Source organism: Tursiops truncatus, chromosome 9 (assembly GCF_011762595.2).
Source record: "Tursiops truncatus isolate mTurTru1 chromosome 9, mTurTru1.mat.Y, whole genome shotgun sequence".
In the NCBI taxonomy this organism is placed as follows: Eukaryota; Metazoa; Chordata; class Mammalia; order Artiodactyla; family Delphinidae; genus Tursiops; species Tursiops truncatus.
In genome coordinates, this window is record NC_047042.1 from 10,643,271 (window position 1) to 10,657,107 (window position 13,837).

A 13,837-nucleotide genomic window follows, 5' to 3' on the forward strand; every position below is an offset into this window, starting at 1 on the left:
CTGTGGATAAATCTGTGTCTTTTTTTTTTTTTCTTTTTGCGGTACACGGGCCTCTCACTGCTGTGGCCTCTCCCGTTGCGGAGCACAGGCTCTGGACGCACAGGCTCAGCGGCCATGGCTCACTGGCCCAGCCGCTCCGCGGCATGTGGGATCTTCCCGGACCGGGGCACGAACCCGTGTCTCCCGCATCGGCAGGCGGACTCTCAACCACTGCGCCACCAGGGAAGCCCTCTATAATGTTATTTTAAAGATTATTTATAACGTATGTAAAATGTCTGGCATATAATAGATGTTCATTAAATGTCCCCCATCACAGTGAAGAAAATGGTTTTGAGTTTAATATGAAGACTGATAGTGTTTTCGAATGATGGCGTTAACTGGAAATAATAATTTTTTAAAAGACTTTGAGAATTTATCTTTCCTCTTGCTCATTTTTATCTCCTGACAACCACATCCGATGCTAGCTCAAAGTATATACTTAGATGTCCCTGGCCTTCATATTCTGGAAGATTGTATCAGCAGAAATAACCATTAAGCCTCTGGAATGACACATGACATATAACACCGGCCATTAAATCATCAATATATTGACCAAATGGAATTATTTGCTTCATCTAAGTCTAATGGCAGGAAAATGGGAAAAGCAAAATTATAGATTGGGCTGTTGTGAGGGCAGATTCAGAGACTCAGACTTCTAGGTATATTCCAGAAAAGTATGGAAATGAATCAGGCTTCTCAGATATCTTTTGGCTTCTTCAGCTACTCTGGTAAATAGGACGTGTCTGATGGAGGTGGAAGCTCCACTGGCTGACTAATAGGATACAGTCTCCTCTCCACTGCCAACATTTTGGGTCAAGGGCATTGAACTGACCCTTGCAATGAATGCATGGGATCCGTATGAGGAGAACCAGAGAATCTTAATTAAGGGTAGGAAATAAGATGAAATAAATATAGAAAATACCATGTTATGTAGAAAGACTAAATATGCCGAATTCATTAAATTTTAGGGTTAATATTATCCCAAGCAAAATCCCAATGAATATAATACTGGCCCAAATGATTCTAAAGTCTGTTCTGAAAAATAAATATAGAGCTAATTTTTTTTGAGGCAATGAAGAGTAAGGAGGAGATACCTCCTTTACCATGCAGGAAAATGCACTATAACGTGGCAGTAATCAAAATGGCATTGTTGTGGTTCACGAACAGAAATGGGAAGGAAGAGCCTGAGACAGACCCTACCATATGTAAGAATTTATAATGGAAAAGTGTGTAAATGTTAAATAGTATTCATCTTTTGTGCATCAAAGGATGTCATTCATAGAGTGAAAAGGAAATCCATGAGAAGATATCTGTAAACCATATATTTGATAAGGGGCTAATATCCAGAATATATAAAGAACTCCCACAATTCAACAACAACAACAAAATCAAACAACCTGATTCAAAATGGGCTAAGGACTTGAATAGACATTTCTCTAAAGATGAAATCAGTGATGTACCTGAGGGTAAAAAACAATCATTTTAGATTCTGTCCATATATCACATATCAAAATTAATTCCAGATGTAGTAGAGCTTTGCATGTAAAAAGGAAAATCAAATCATAGGAAAGTTGAAGAAATGATATTTGTTAATCTGACAACATGGAATAAGGTCATAAGCATAAAAATAAAACCTAAGAAAAGTTATCATACATGTGGCTACCAGCCTGGGGATTCAAAAGAGTTAGGCTGCAACTGTTGTTTCCTTTGCAAAACCAATTTTTAGTTTCTCCCCATAAATACTACAACTACTCTCTACTTATTTTTTAATTTTATATTGGAGTATAGTTGACTTACAATGTTGTGTTAGTTTCAGGAATACAGCGAAGTGATTCAGTCATATATATATATATATATATATATATATATATACATATATATATATATATATTTTTTTCAGATTCTTTTCCCATGTAGGTTATTGCAGAGTATTGAGTAGAGTTCCCGTGCTATATAATAGGTCCTTGCTGATTATCTATTTTTTATATAGTTCTACTCATTATTTTTAATGAGCAAAACCATTTCCTTGATACGAACTTGGTGCAACCTTGTCCCAGGTCTTCCTCCTGGTATAACCTTCAGATGTTAGGTTAGAGGGTGCATTCCTCTTTCTGAAGAGTGAGCCTTGCGCCCATCCTCTCACTTCATTAAAGACAGCTCCCTCTATCTGGCTGTCGGGTTGTCTTTCTTTCCATCATTTTGCCAACAGTCTCCTCTTTTACTGGATAATTCCCATGAGCATAAATACATGCTTGCTCTCTCAGTTTGCAAAACACACGCACACACACACACTCGCACGCACACACTGGCCCCTCCCTCCCCACCCCTCCTCCAGCTGTTGTCTCACTTCTCTACTCCCCTGCAGAGCATGACTGTTGGGAAGACCTGTCTAGGAACACAGCCTCCATATATCCTCAGTTCACCTGTCCTTCAGCCCACTCCTATCTGGCTTCTGCCACCAACACACAAATGAAATCGCTTTTGTCATGTCACAAACCAATTCCATTTGCCGCAATCGTTGGGCCCTTTTCAATCCTCATTCCAGGCACATTTGACAGAATGGATGGCTTCCTCTCCTCAACATGCTCTCCGCTCTTGGGATCTGTGGCAGGACAACATCTCCTGATTTCCCCCTCAGTTTATGGTTCTCTTCTCTCTCTTGAATACTTGCCCTGGATAATCCCATTCATTTCCATGGCTTTAAAAACATCCCAGCTGAGGGAGTTCCCTGGTAGCCTTGTGGTCAGGATTCTGGGCTTTCACTGCCATGGCCCAGTTTCGATACCTGGTTGGGGAACTAAGATCCCGCAGAAAAATTCCATGTGCTGACTGTTTCTGACTTTACACACTCACATGTCCATCAGCTGCCCCTACATCTCAGCTTGGAGGTCCAACAGTATTTCAAAAAAAAACTTGTCAAAAATGGGCATCTTCAGTTTCCCCCATAACCTGCCTTCACCTCACACAGGCTTCCTAATCTCATCTCCTATGTTGCTCAGGCTAGGAACTTGGGAATCATCCTTGATTCATAATCAGAGTCCCATCTATTCTGTTTCTGAAATACATCTCACTTCCTCGCGTTCTCTCTACGTCCACTGCCACCATCCTGGTCTGTACTATATCATCTCTGACCTAGATTACTGCCCCAAGACGCATTCTTGCCCCTCCCTAATCATTCTCTTTGCATCCCTGCCTATGGCTCCAAACCAATTGCCTCAGGTCTCTGATATGTCATTGGGATAAAGTCAAGAGGAGTTGCTTTTGAATTGTATGTCCAATGAGAAGGGAAGAGAAAAATCAAGAATGACTAGGGTTTTGCTTGAGCAACTTTGCACGAGGCAATGACTGTTATCAAGGTGGGAAAGTTTGGGTCAGGTACAGGTTTGGCTGATGGGGATGGGTTGGGGGGGTGATCAATAGTTTTTCCATGTGCTAATCCTGAAATGTCATTTAGCCAAGCAGGAGTGTGCTATAGTTGCAAAGAAATATTAGACAGGATAGATGTTTGTTGAATGAATAAGTGAACCAAACTAGGCTACCAGAGAAGCAAATTCTGGGGGAAAGATTTGGAAGAGTTGGTAAGGCTGTGAGGTAACATTCTAATGGAAATCCCTGGTATTATTTGGATATATGGGCCTGGAGAGCAATAGGAAAATTAGACCTGGAGGCTTAGAACTGAGGGTTATCTTAAGAATTTAAAGTAGGGAAAAGATAAGATGAAAGTGAAACTTCTAGAAAACTAAAATATTTTCTTTTCACATATTTTATTCAAAATAAAATTAGTTTTATTGAGTTTGATGGGGAAATGTTTAGTGTCATCCCTTTCTTTTACCCTCCACTCCAAGTGGTGACAACCAAAAACGTCACTAGACATTTCCCATCCCCGGGGTCGAGGAGAGAATCGCCCCTTGTTGAGAACTACAGGATGGCAATGGCAATGAGAAAATCGGTACTTCTTTTTAGCCACTGAAATGTTAATATTAGAGAATACTGGAGAGATAACTACCAAGTAGTGGCATTCTGAGCTTTTACCCTGCAAAAAGCTCTTGGAAAGAATTTGATCATGAAGCAGGTTGCGTGCACTGCGAGGGCGTGGGGTTGGGAAAGAGGGTGGAGGAGCGCTCCCACGCAGGAGAGCATCGCTGAAGGCCAGGGCAGAGGAGAGCAGCCAGCACCTGGGCTCAGCGTTGCAGGCAGCTCTGTCTCCGCGTGAAGCAATCCTGGCTGCTCTCCACACGCGGATGGCTTTGGTGGAAATAGGCATGTCCCAGCATTGCCGAACCCGATGGGTGTTGATCTCATTGGAGATGACTCAGTACAGTTCACCTGCTGCCCCCTAGCGAGGCGGCTCGGGATGCCTGGTAAGTCGTGGTACCTCCCGAACTGCGTGTCCAGGCTGAATGCCAAGCTGGCTCTGAGCGTGAATAACAGGGGTGGTGCTGTTTGCAGCAACCTGGATGGACCTGGGGATTGTCGTGCTGGGTGGGGTGGGTCGGACAGAGATCGAGGTGGTGTCGCTTATGTGCGGAATCTAAAAGAAAGGTGACGGGGGTGAACTTATTTGCGAGGTGGAAACAGACAGAGAGAAGGAGCTTGTGGTCGTGGGGGTCGGGGTGGGAGTGGGGGGAGGGAGAGTTAGGGAGGTTGGGATTGACATGTACCACTGCTGTATTTAAAATAGATGACCGGCGGGGACCTGCTGTGTAGCTTGGGGAACTCTGCTCAGTATTATGTGACGCCTAGATGGGAGGAGAATTTGAAAGAGAATAGATACACCTATATGTATGACTGAATCATTTTGCTGTGCACCTGAAGCTGACACGGCATTGCTAATCAACTATGCGCCAATATAAAATAAAAAGTTTAAAAAAAACAACAAAAAACACACAAAAAACCAGGATCCAGGAGACCGGAACAGGTTGGCCTTCTAGCTTTCCTCCCGTCCTTGCTCCAAATAGCATCCTTAACAGTCACTAGCGACTTCCCAAACGTGGCGAAGGGGACGGCACAGGACGTCAATGGGACAGCGGGGGCGGGGGGGTTGGTGGTGACGGAAAGGCTCGATCACTACAAGTGCTTCTCAGGCGAAAAGTAGCCCGGCGAAAAGTGGGCTGGGGCAGCCGCTAGGGCACCAGGAACATGCTCTCTCGGTCGCCCTCTGCTGTCGAGACGAGTGAGGACAGCTCCTGCAACAGACACCGTTCTGTTCCGAAGGCACAAATTAAGATGCTAGGCACCGATATAGGCCACGGGATGACATTGCTTCTTACCAGCTGCAGTGAAGGCAGATCATCTATTTCAGTGTGTGTGCCAGGAAAAGAAAGGCTAATCATAGACCGTAGAGTCCCAAAGCACAGATTTAGTGATATTGAGGGACTAATCCTGTCCCTGAAACATAACAACTGCATACGGGAGGGTAGCAGTAGGGATAAGAATTAGTTCTCTGAGGAAGTGTTAAAATGATCTCCATACCGGGGATGTATGCAAGGCCCCTACTCTTTGTACTTCTTTTGAGAGGAAATCTTGAGTTTGAGTCATACCACACGAATTATGAAAAAAATCATTCATATATTAAAAAGATTTATCACTTCTTTAAATAGAGGTCATTCTAAATACCTAAAATATTTTTGATTTACCAAAACTTACAAGGAATTTGTATATATACATATGTTTGTGTGTTTGTGCTGATCCCATAAAGCAAAAATCCTCATGTATGTATCTGCATGTTTCATCTGAGTTAAGGTTTTGAATAAAGGAATTTGAAGAGAGAGGAGACATGATTTGACCTGTTTTGCAAGGATTCTGGCTGCTGTGTTGGGAATAGACTATAGGAGATCAAGGTGGTGGCAGGGAGACCAGTTAGTGGGGTACTTTGGTTTTCTAGGCAAGATGATGGGGGCTGTGATCAGGGCGGTAGTGGTGCAGGTGGTGATGAATGGTCAGAATCTAAGTATATTTTAAATGTAGAACTAGTGGGATTTGTGGATGTGCTTACAGATTGGGTGAGAGAGAGAGACAGAGAGACATCAAAGTCAAGGATGACTGAGCAACTAAGAGAATGGACTTGCCATAAACCGAGACGGAGGAGATTGTGGTCGGGGTGGGAGGGCAGGGAATAGTAGGACCTGGAGAGAAAAGATTCTGAGTGTAGACACTGAGTGAAGACATCTGTTAGACATTCGACTGGAAGGCCAAGCATAGTAAGTCTCCTACATACGAACGAGTTCTGTTCTGAGAGCACGTTCGTAAGTCCAATTTGTTCCTAAGTCCAACAAACGTAGCCTAGGTACTCAGCTAACATAATTGGCTATATAGTAGTATACTGTAATAGGTTTATAATACTTTTCACACAAATAATACATAAAAAAACAAACTAAAAATAAAGAAAACATTTTTAATCTTACAATGCAGTACCTTGAAAAGTACAGCAGTGCAGTACAACAGCTGGCATCCAGGGACTGGCATCAAGTGAACAGGCGAGAAGAGTTACTGACTGGAGGAGGGAGAGGAGGTGGGAGATGGTAGAGCTGAAGGATCCTCAGTAATACGAGACGGAGGGCAAGCTGCGATTTCACTCACGCCTGACGCTGATGGAACGCGCTGATGCATCTTTGAAAGTTCGAAACTTGAAGGTTCGTATGTAGGGGGCTTACTGTACACAGTTGAATATGAATCTGGAGTTCAGGGGAGAGGCCCATGCCAGAAATTTGGCCCATACCAAATTGGAAGGCGTCAAGATAGAGTTGCCGTTTAAAGCCGTAACAGTGTATGAGACCCCCAAGAATGGAGCCTTGGGCACTCTCAAGAGGTTAGGGGGAAGAGAAGGAATCAGTAAGGGGGTCTGAGAGGAAGACTCAGTGAGGTGGGACAGAGTGGGCCCAAATGAGGATGGGGGGGTGATGCGTGCTGAGGAGGGCATCACAAGCTCTGCTACACGTGGTTATAATTTCAACAAACTGAGGGGTGGGGTGTGTACCTCGCTGTGTTGGGAGGTGGGCACAAAGACTGGGACAGATCGTGAGGACACCAGAGAGGGTTTCATTAGGAGTCTGGTTTTGATCAGGGAGTGATACGATCAGAAGTGTTTCAGAAACCAGAGTGTGGCATTGAGAAGCATATACTCCATAGTGGTGGAGTAACAATTCTTCACTTTTCGCTTATATACTATGCATTACTTCATTAACTATAGTGATGTATTAATTTTGTAAGTGAAAAACTATTAAAATGAATGAGAAATATGAGAAGGCTGGAAACCAGTAATTGGAAAGTGCATTGTAACAGCTCGGAAAAGAGATGATTAGGGTTTGAAGGAGGACCCTGGCTAGGAGATGCAGTGAAGTCAGACGCTTAGACCTTCAGCATCTGGCAATCTGCTAGGAACTGGCTAAAGGAGACAGGAAGATGGAGGGGACTGTCACCAAGCTCAGAGGGGACATCACCTCCTGACCCACCTCTCCCAAACAAAACTTGGACCCCTCCTTCCAAAAGTAATCTGTCTCAACATCTTGATGACGCAGACAGGTAGGGATGAAGTTCATCTCTACTGTTCAGAACATGAAAGAATCGGTTACGTAAATGATTTTATTCAAACTCGTGTTTTCTTTTTCCTGAGAGTAAAAAAAAAATGGAGGTATTAAGTGATATAATCTGTTATAAAGATAACTTTGTGGGGACAACCTCTTCAAAAACAGTGATAGGCACTTTCCCTAATGACATGGCTTTCTGACATGAACCAGATATCTGGTCCTGCTAATTTGGGGATGCATTTGATGTTTATCTGCCCATGAGTAGCAAACAGAAAAGTGGACCTGCCCACACATTCTCATTAGGTTCATCTGTGTAGCTTTCTGCTAAATCAGTGGACAACATGTTACCCAGACATGCACTTTGCAACCTGTTGAGAGTCAAATGAGATGCTGAGTAGGCGGTGGAAGATTCAGGTGTGTACTTTTTAGCCTTAGCTTCCAAGTATACCTAGTTTGACACTAGGCATTTCTAAGGCTTGTCAGAGTGAAAAATCAGTATCTGCAGAGGATTGCCTTAATAAGAATACGCAGACAACAATTCCTCCAGAATTTGTTTTTTTTATGTGTGGGTGGAGCTAAGTCTTAAAGAGCTATTTACTGGGACTCCGGTACTCTGGAAGATTTAAGGATTTGCTCTCACTGAATTGCACTCCGATATATCATCGATCTGTACTGTACCACATGACATTGGTCATTTTACTTCTAGGAATGTTAACATGGATGACCCCATCAGAGTCCTCAGAAGTCCCAGGGGCAAAACTTACCCTAGGCCTCAATACCAGGATAGAGGTATACTTCTGGATTATGTCTTGTGGAGACTTATCAATGGACGTCCTTTTCAAGGCAAAGCAAGTTCAGGGTTGAACTCACTGCCTAATTCTTGTAAGTACTCAGGCTACTGTAGCATGCATTTTGTTGTGAATATATCCCTGGGCTTTATCTTATTTTATCCATTAATTTTCCATTCAACTGTAATTCTCTTACTTTGTGTTTTAATACGCTACCTCACTTTTATTATTTTTTTCAGCGAGGCAGGAAACAGCAAACCTTGGACTCAGGGTAGACACAGGAATGGGGGAAGGAGACGGAAATATGAAATGAATTGCGTTAAGTTAAAAAGGCCATTGCTATAGAGAGAAATATGATGAAATGTGAAATAAACTAAAAGGTCATCCTAGAAGGAAAATGCAAGGGCAACCCCCTCAGCACATTTTCTGTGTGCTACTGAATTCACTCACATCTCCTTTAAAAGATCTCTCTCCCCGGACTACAAATTACAGATCTCATGAGCCATCTAATGAATTCTGAATGTCATCTTGATTTAATGCGAAATGTCAAGAACTACTTCTAAGTAAAAGAACATGCCTCCTATAAGGGCCATACAGAGGCCATTTTAATTTGCTGAAACAAACAAATGAAAAAACCAAACAGAACGGACTTTTTCTTCCTGCTACATGTACCATCTTAAAAAAGCGATACCCAGAATTTAAATAACCTATTTTCAGGTGTTACTTAAACAAAAGCATTTGTGTAAGTATTCTTGTAAGAAAAACCAGTGGCAAACAAACAAAACCAGAGCCCAGACGCATAATTCTGGCTGCGAATTTTAAATTAGGTTTCATTTTTCTGTCCTGAAAATTCTGTTCACTAAAACTTCATAGTATAATAGAAACAGACACATAAATCCATTGAGCCTCTGCATAAACAAACATTTTCAGACTTTACTCCTGATGCATTCTTCAAATTACCCGCAAAAAACTAAGTGCTTATAAAGAATGTTTCAGGCTATGCTGATGATTTAAAAACAAGCACACAACCAACATAAAAACAAAGAATCTTCCTCTTTTTCAGGAGAAACGACTTGTGTGAAGTTATCCTCTAGAAACATGTTTGCTGTCAATTCTGGGTGAACCAGGATGGCCGCTTCCGTTCTCGCTCGATGATCCTCTTGCCCTGGTCTTGCTTGGAGGGTGTCTCCCCCAAGTACAGCACCATGGTCTCCACGGTAGGAGCCTTGAAAGGGCCTCCCTCTTGCTTCCCTATCTGTCGTCTGATTTCCGCTGTCTCTTTACGCACCTTCTCATAGCAATAGCCACAGAGGACGTGTTTCTGTTTCAGGTGACCGCATTCAGGACAAACGTCTATATTGTTCTTAAAAAAAACCCAACCAAACAAAAACATTTTAACAAGACGCAATATAACGCACACATCACTGACAGGAATGAGGCTTATATGTAAACTTTCTTGGAATGTCCATGCCGCACAAGGTCACAGGACCACCCAGTTCAACCTCATTTTAATAGGGAAACTGAGGACACACATTGATTTGAATTAGTAGAAAAATTGGGACTAGAATTCAGGTCTACCGACTTTGAATCTGGTACATTTTTACTTAAATACAACAGTCTTATTATGTGAAACGGTACTCCATTCCCCCATCCTCAAAAACTAAACATCTGATAAGGAGCCCATCAACACATTGGGGTGAACCACACAGCCAGCATCTTAAATAAGACACCAAGGTAAAGGGAATTCACTTTTTCTTTCAGTCTATCCTGGGAAGAACAAGGTGATAAACACATTACAAGTTGGCTTCCCCTGGTCATCAGAGTGTAATTCAAATTCCTGTATGGTATGTGGTGTGAGTTTTCTTCCTATAAATTAACACTGATTATTCCTTAATGTAAAACTCCCTATATATTACAATTTGAGGGTTTCATGAGTTTTATATGTCTACCCAACTTTAATAAGACAATTCTAACCTCTAAAGAAGTCCTTTCATTGTGTTCTAAAGGTAGGTTTGAAATATAAAGAAAAATAGTAAACGGGAACATCAAAGAAACTCTGAGCACTTCCGAAGATTAATCTACAAACATCTGTGAGGCAGACAACAAAAAGAACTCCATTTTCTGAACGAAACAAAAAACCTTGCAAATCATTTGCCTCACCGACTTCTCATCTTACTCCAATACCTGGAAAACTGGATCGCACATCCATCTTCGAGGTATGGAAAAAATACCCACCGTCACTTGGTGCCCTTTTCCTAACAAATCCCTCAGCATAACACACTATATGTAGCAGAAAACAATTCACCAAAGGAAATTAATGCACAAGACAAGAGATATTCTTTTCCCTCAGAAAAAACAAAGTCAGGGAAGTCATGTAACAGATCGCATTCCTAAACTCTTAAATTCTCTCAACCAAACTGTATGAATTATTGGTGCCTCAATTAATGAAGTATTTTTCAGTTGCACATTTTAAATCTGGTCCCAACTGTGACTCAATAATACTTTAGAGCTTAAGTTCTAAGGGTTTGGTTTAATACTGAACGTGGAGGCTCATGAAAGTCCATTTTCTGTCCTTGAGTTCCATCTGTACTGCCCCATTGCTGGGGAATGCCGTGGAGTAAACAGGAACTCAAATCACGGCTATTAAAGCCATAAATTAACAAATCAAAGGTAAGAAACGCTGGGCTTCCCTGGTGGCGCAGTGGTTAAGAATCCGCCTGCCAATGCAGGTGACATGGGCTCAAGCCCTGGTCCGGGAAGATCCCACACGCCGTGGAGCAACTAAGCCCGTGTGCCACAACTACTGAAGCCCACGTGCCTAGAGCCTGTGCTCCACTACAAGAGAAGCCACCGCAATGAGAAACCCGAGCACCACAACAAAGACAACAGCAACTAGACAAAAGTCCACGCGCAGCAACGAAGACCCAACACAGCCAAAAATAAATAAAATTTTTTTTTTAAAAAAGGTAAGAAATGCTAAAATTTTTGTTACTAGATCAATGAAGAAAGTGTACCCATGGGACATGGTGGGGAGGGTAAGGAAGAAGAGCACTGAGATCTAGAACTGTCTGAGGATAGGAACACACACAAAGTTTCAAGAGAAGAATGTGACTTCAATAGGAGACTGCTAGGGTTCAAATCCTGCTTCACCTTTTAAGTCTGAGACCACGGGCAAATTCTTTTTGCCTCAGTTTCTTCATCCTAAAACTTAGCAAAACAATATTTACTCTGGAGGATTGTTGTGAGGATATGATGAGAAAATTCATGTAAAGCGCTTAGATACATCATTAGCACTTAATAGATATTAGCTATTTTTATTACTTATCTGAGGATTTTCCTTCACAGTACCTTATTGGATATAGTGAAGAACAGAATAAATCTGTAAGGGCTAGTAAAACCCCATAATCGAATAGATCTACGCTTCTGACTTTAATTTTAGGGTCTGCCATAGTTAAAATGTTTATTCATATATTGTTCAAAATCACACAGCTCAGGACTGGCACAGCTCACAATACAAAAGTCACACAGACTCTTAACAACCCAGTCCTCTGTCCAGACTCTAAACTCCCTCCTTGACTATGTTCCTAAGACTTAGGCTACAAGACAGTAGATACACACACATACATAACGAGAATATTGTATTTAATTTAGGCCAGAGGAATGTAGGCATGTAAGATCTGAAAATAATTCACTCATGGGTTATGTGAATAAACCAACAGAATATGCGGTGGTGGACACAAGAAAAAGCACACCCACAAAAATCACCATCTTACCTTAACTTTAATAAGCTTATGAGGGTTTCTTCTCCTACACCTGTTAACTTCAATGCTGCGTCTGTTTTTGGGAGCTGCCATCCAAAAGATGTTCTCCAAAAAGCTGGAAATCTCCTTACTGCCATTGGTATCATTTGCTGGTTCTGTAAACATAGCTGGACCTTGGACCGCTAATGCTGGTCCTACAAAACAAACATGGAGATACAGAATCAGTTTCTAACTTCTAAATGACCATTTACAGGTATCATTCTCCTTAACAATCAACAATGATATATCAAAAGGCACACATAAAATATTACACTCAACAGGCATTTAACAGGAAACCTTAGTAGCTACTGAAATATAGTAGAGCTCACACATAATTTTAAAGAACACAGAATTTTTCTTAGTGGCACCTGCTTAAATGAATCGGTTAAATTCTACCAAGAGTTTCTCATAATACAGAACTCAGGGGTTTAGTAGTAAACATGAATAAATCTAAGCTTGAGATTTCCAAAATCCACTTCCTACTGGCACTGAGATAACTGTTGATTGCCCTTTTATATTACATTCAAATTGGGTTAGCTCCTCAGTCATATCCTGGTAGGCCCTTTAAGTCACTTCGTTCTTCATAATATTTAATCTCAATCCCCGTCAGTTCTCTAAGGAAAAGAACTAGCTCATCACTCTTTGTAGAATATTAATTGATTTATGTGATCATCAACATTTCACTTTTGTTTTTAAAATTGTTTATAAAATCAGAGAGATTCCTTTACCCTCTCTTTGCAATACTCCTCAGGCTTGCAACAGTTCTTTTGACTTTAGGAACTCTTAAAAATATACAAAGCTGTCTAACACTTAACAACTTGTATTCCTTGTCAATATATCTAAAAGTATTGCTATGCGTAGCCTGATGTAATAGCGCAGGCTCTGGAAGGTCTGTGTGACCTTGAGACCTTTCTGAGCCTACTTCTTCAGTTGAAAAGTGGAGACACCTAATGGGATTGTTGTGGAGATTATCTCAGGAAGCACATGTAGGCTTTGACCTATAGGAGGCTCACGGTTCAGACTGCCTGGGTATTATCATTATTATGTTCGGGATACCTTGGAAATCGAGTGGAATGTAAATGTCAAAGCAATGACAATTTTAACAACCAAGACACTTCCCTTTAAAATCACTTTCCGCGGAAAACATGGGATCCGGATTCAACTTCACAAAGCTCAAACGCCACAGAGAGCGAATTGCTTTAGGGGGTGGGATGACTGGAAAGGAAAGATAAGAGAATCTAGATAGTGGCGTCCCTTGATGCTAAGTTAATGAGCTTCGGCTACATTCTGTGTACGAATGGGACGATCAGAGGACTTTTTTTCCTGTTTCTAAGTAAGTGAAAGTCCAGGACAACGTCCCCTACGCGTGGCCGAAGATCAGGACGCGGAAGCAGGGCAGAGCACGAGCGGTGCCCACCACTCTGCCTGGGGTCCCCTCCCCACCACCCCTCTCCACGTACCCCACTGAGGACTGGGAAAGCCTGGCCGGCTCTGCCGAAGTTTCCGCTGCAGTTGCTCCCAAAAGTTCCGGAGGAGTCCCTGGGCTGCGGGCCACAGCAGAACCTTCCGCATCAGCATGGCGGGCGCCATCTTGCTCCCGTAAACCACGCCCACCGAACCGCTGGGTCCCGCCCCTACCTCGAGCATGCGCGCACACACGCAGAGGCGGGCAAACGCGCACCTA

At 42.2% G+C, this 13,837-nt stretch overlaps 1 protein-coding gene across 1 annotated transcript; it reads right to left on the reverse strand.

Annotated features, from left to right (window-relative positions):
• Positions 1-8,863: 8,863 nt before the first annotated feature.
• Positions 8,864-13,771, reverse strand: MRPL32 (mitochondrial ribosomal protein L32). Its single transcript, XM_004316986.3, has 3 exons — positions 13,614-13,771; positions 12,127-12,308; positions 8,864-9,716 (listed from the first exon to the last, which is right to left on the reverse strand). Exons 1-3 carry the CDS (start codon positions 13,741-13,743, stop codon positions 9,462-9,464), a joined length of 567 nt encoding a protein of 188 aa, XP_004317034.1. The 5' UTR covers positions 13,744-13,771; the 3' UTR covers positions 8,864-9,461.
• Positions 13,772-13,837: the final 66 nt, after the last annotated feature.

Excerpts from the sequence above, each read along its gene's own strand:
- MRPL32 (XM_004316986.3), bottom strand. The coding sequence starts at position 13,743 with ATGGCGCCCGCCATGCTGATGCGGAAGGTTCTGCTGTGGCCCGCAGCC. Across the intron at positions 12,309-13,613 it reads CTTTCCCAGTCCTCAGTGGG|GACCAGCATTAGCGGTCCAA; the intron begins GTACGTGGAGAG and ends TTTGTTTTGTAG. Across the intron at positions 9,717-12,126 it reads ATAAGCTTATTAAAGTTAAG|AACAATATAGACGTTTGTCC; the intron begins GTAAGATGGTGA and ends GTTTTTTTTAAG.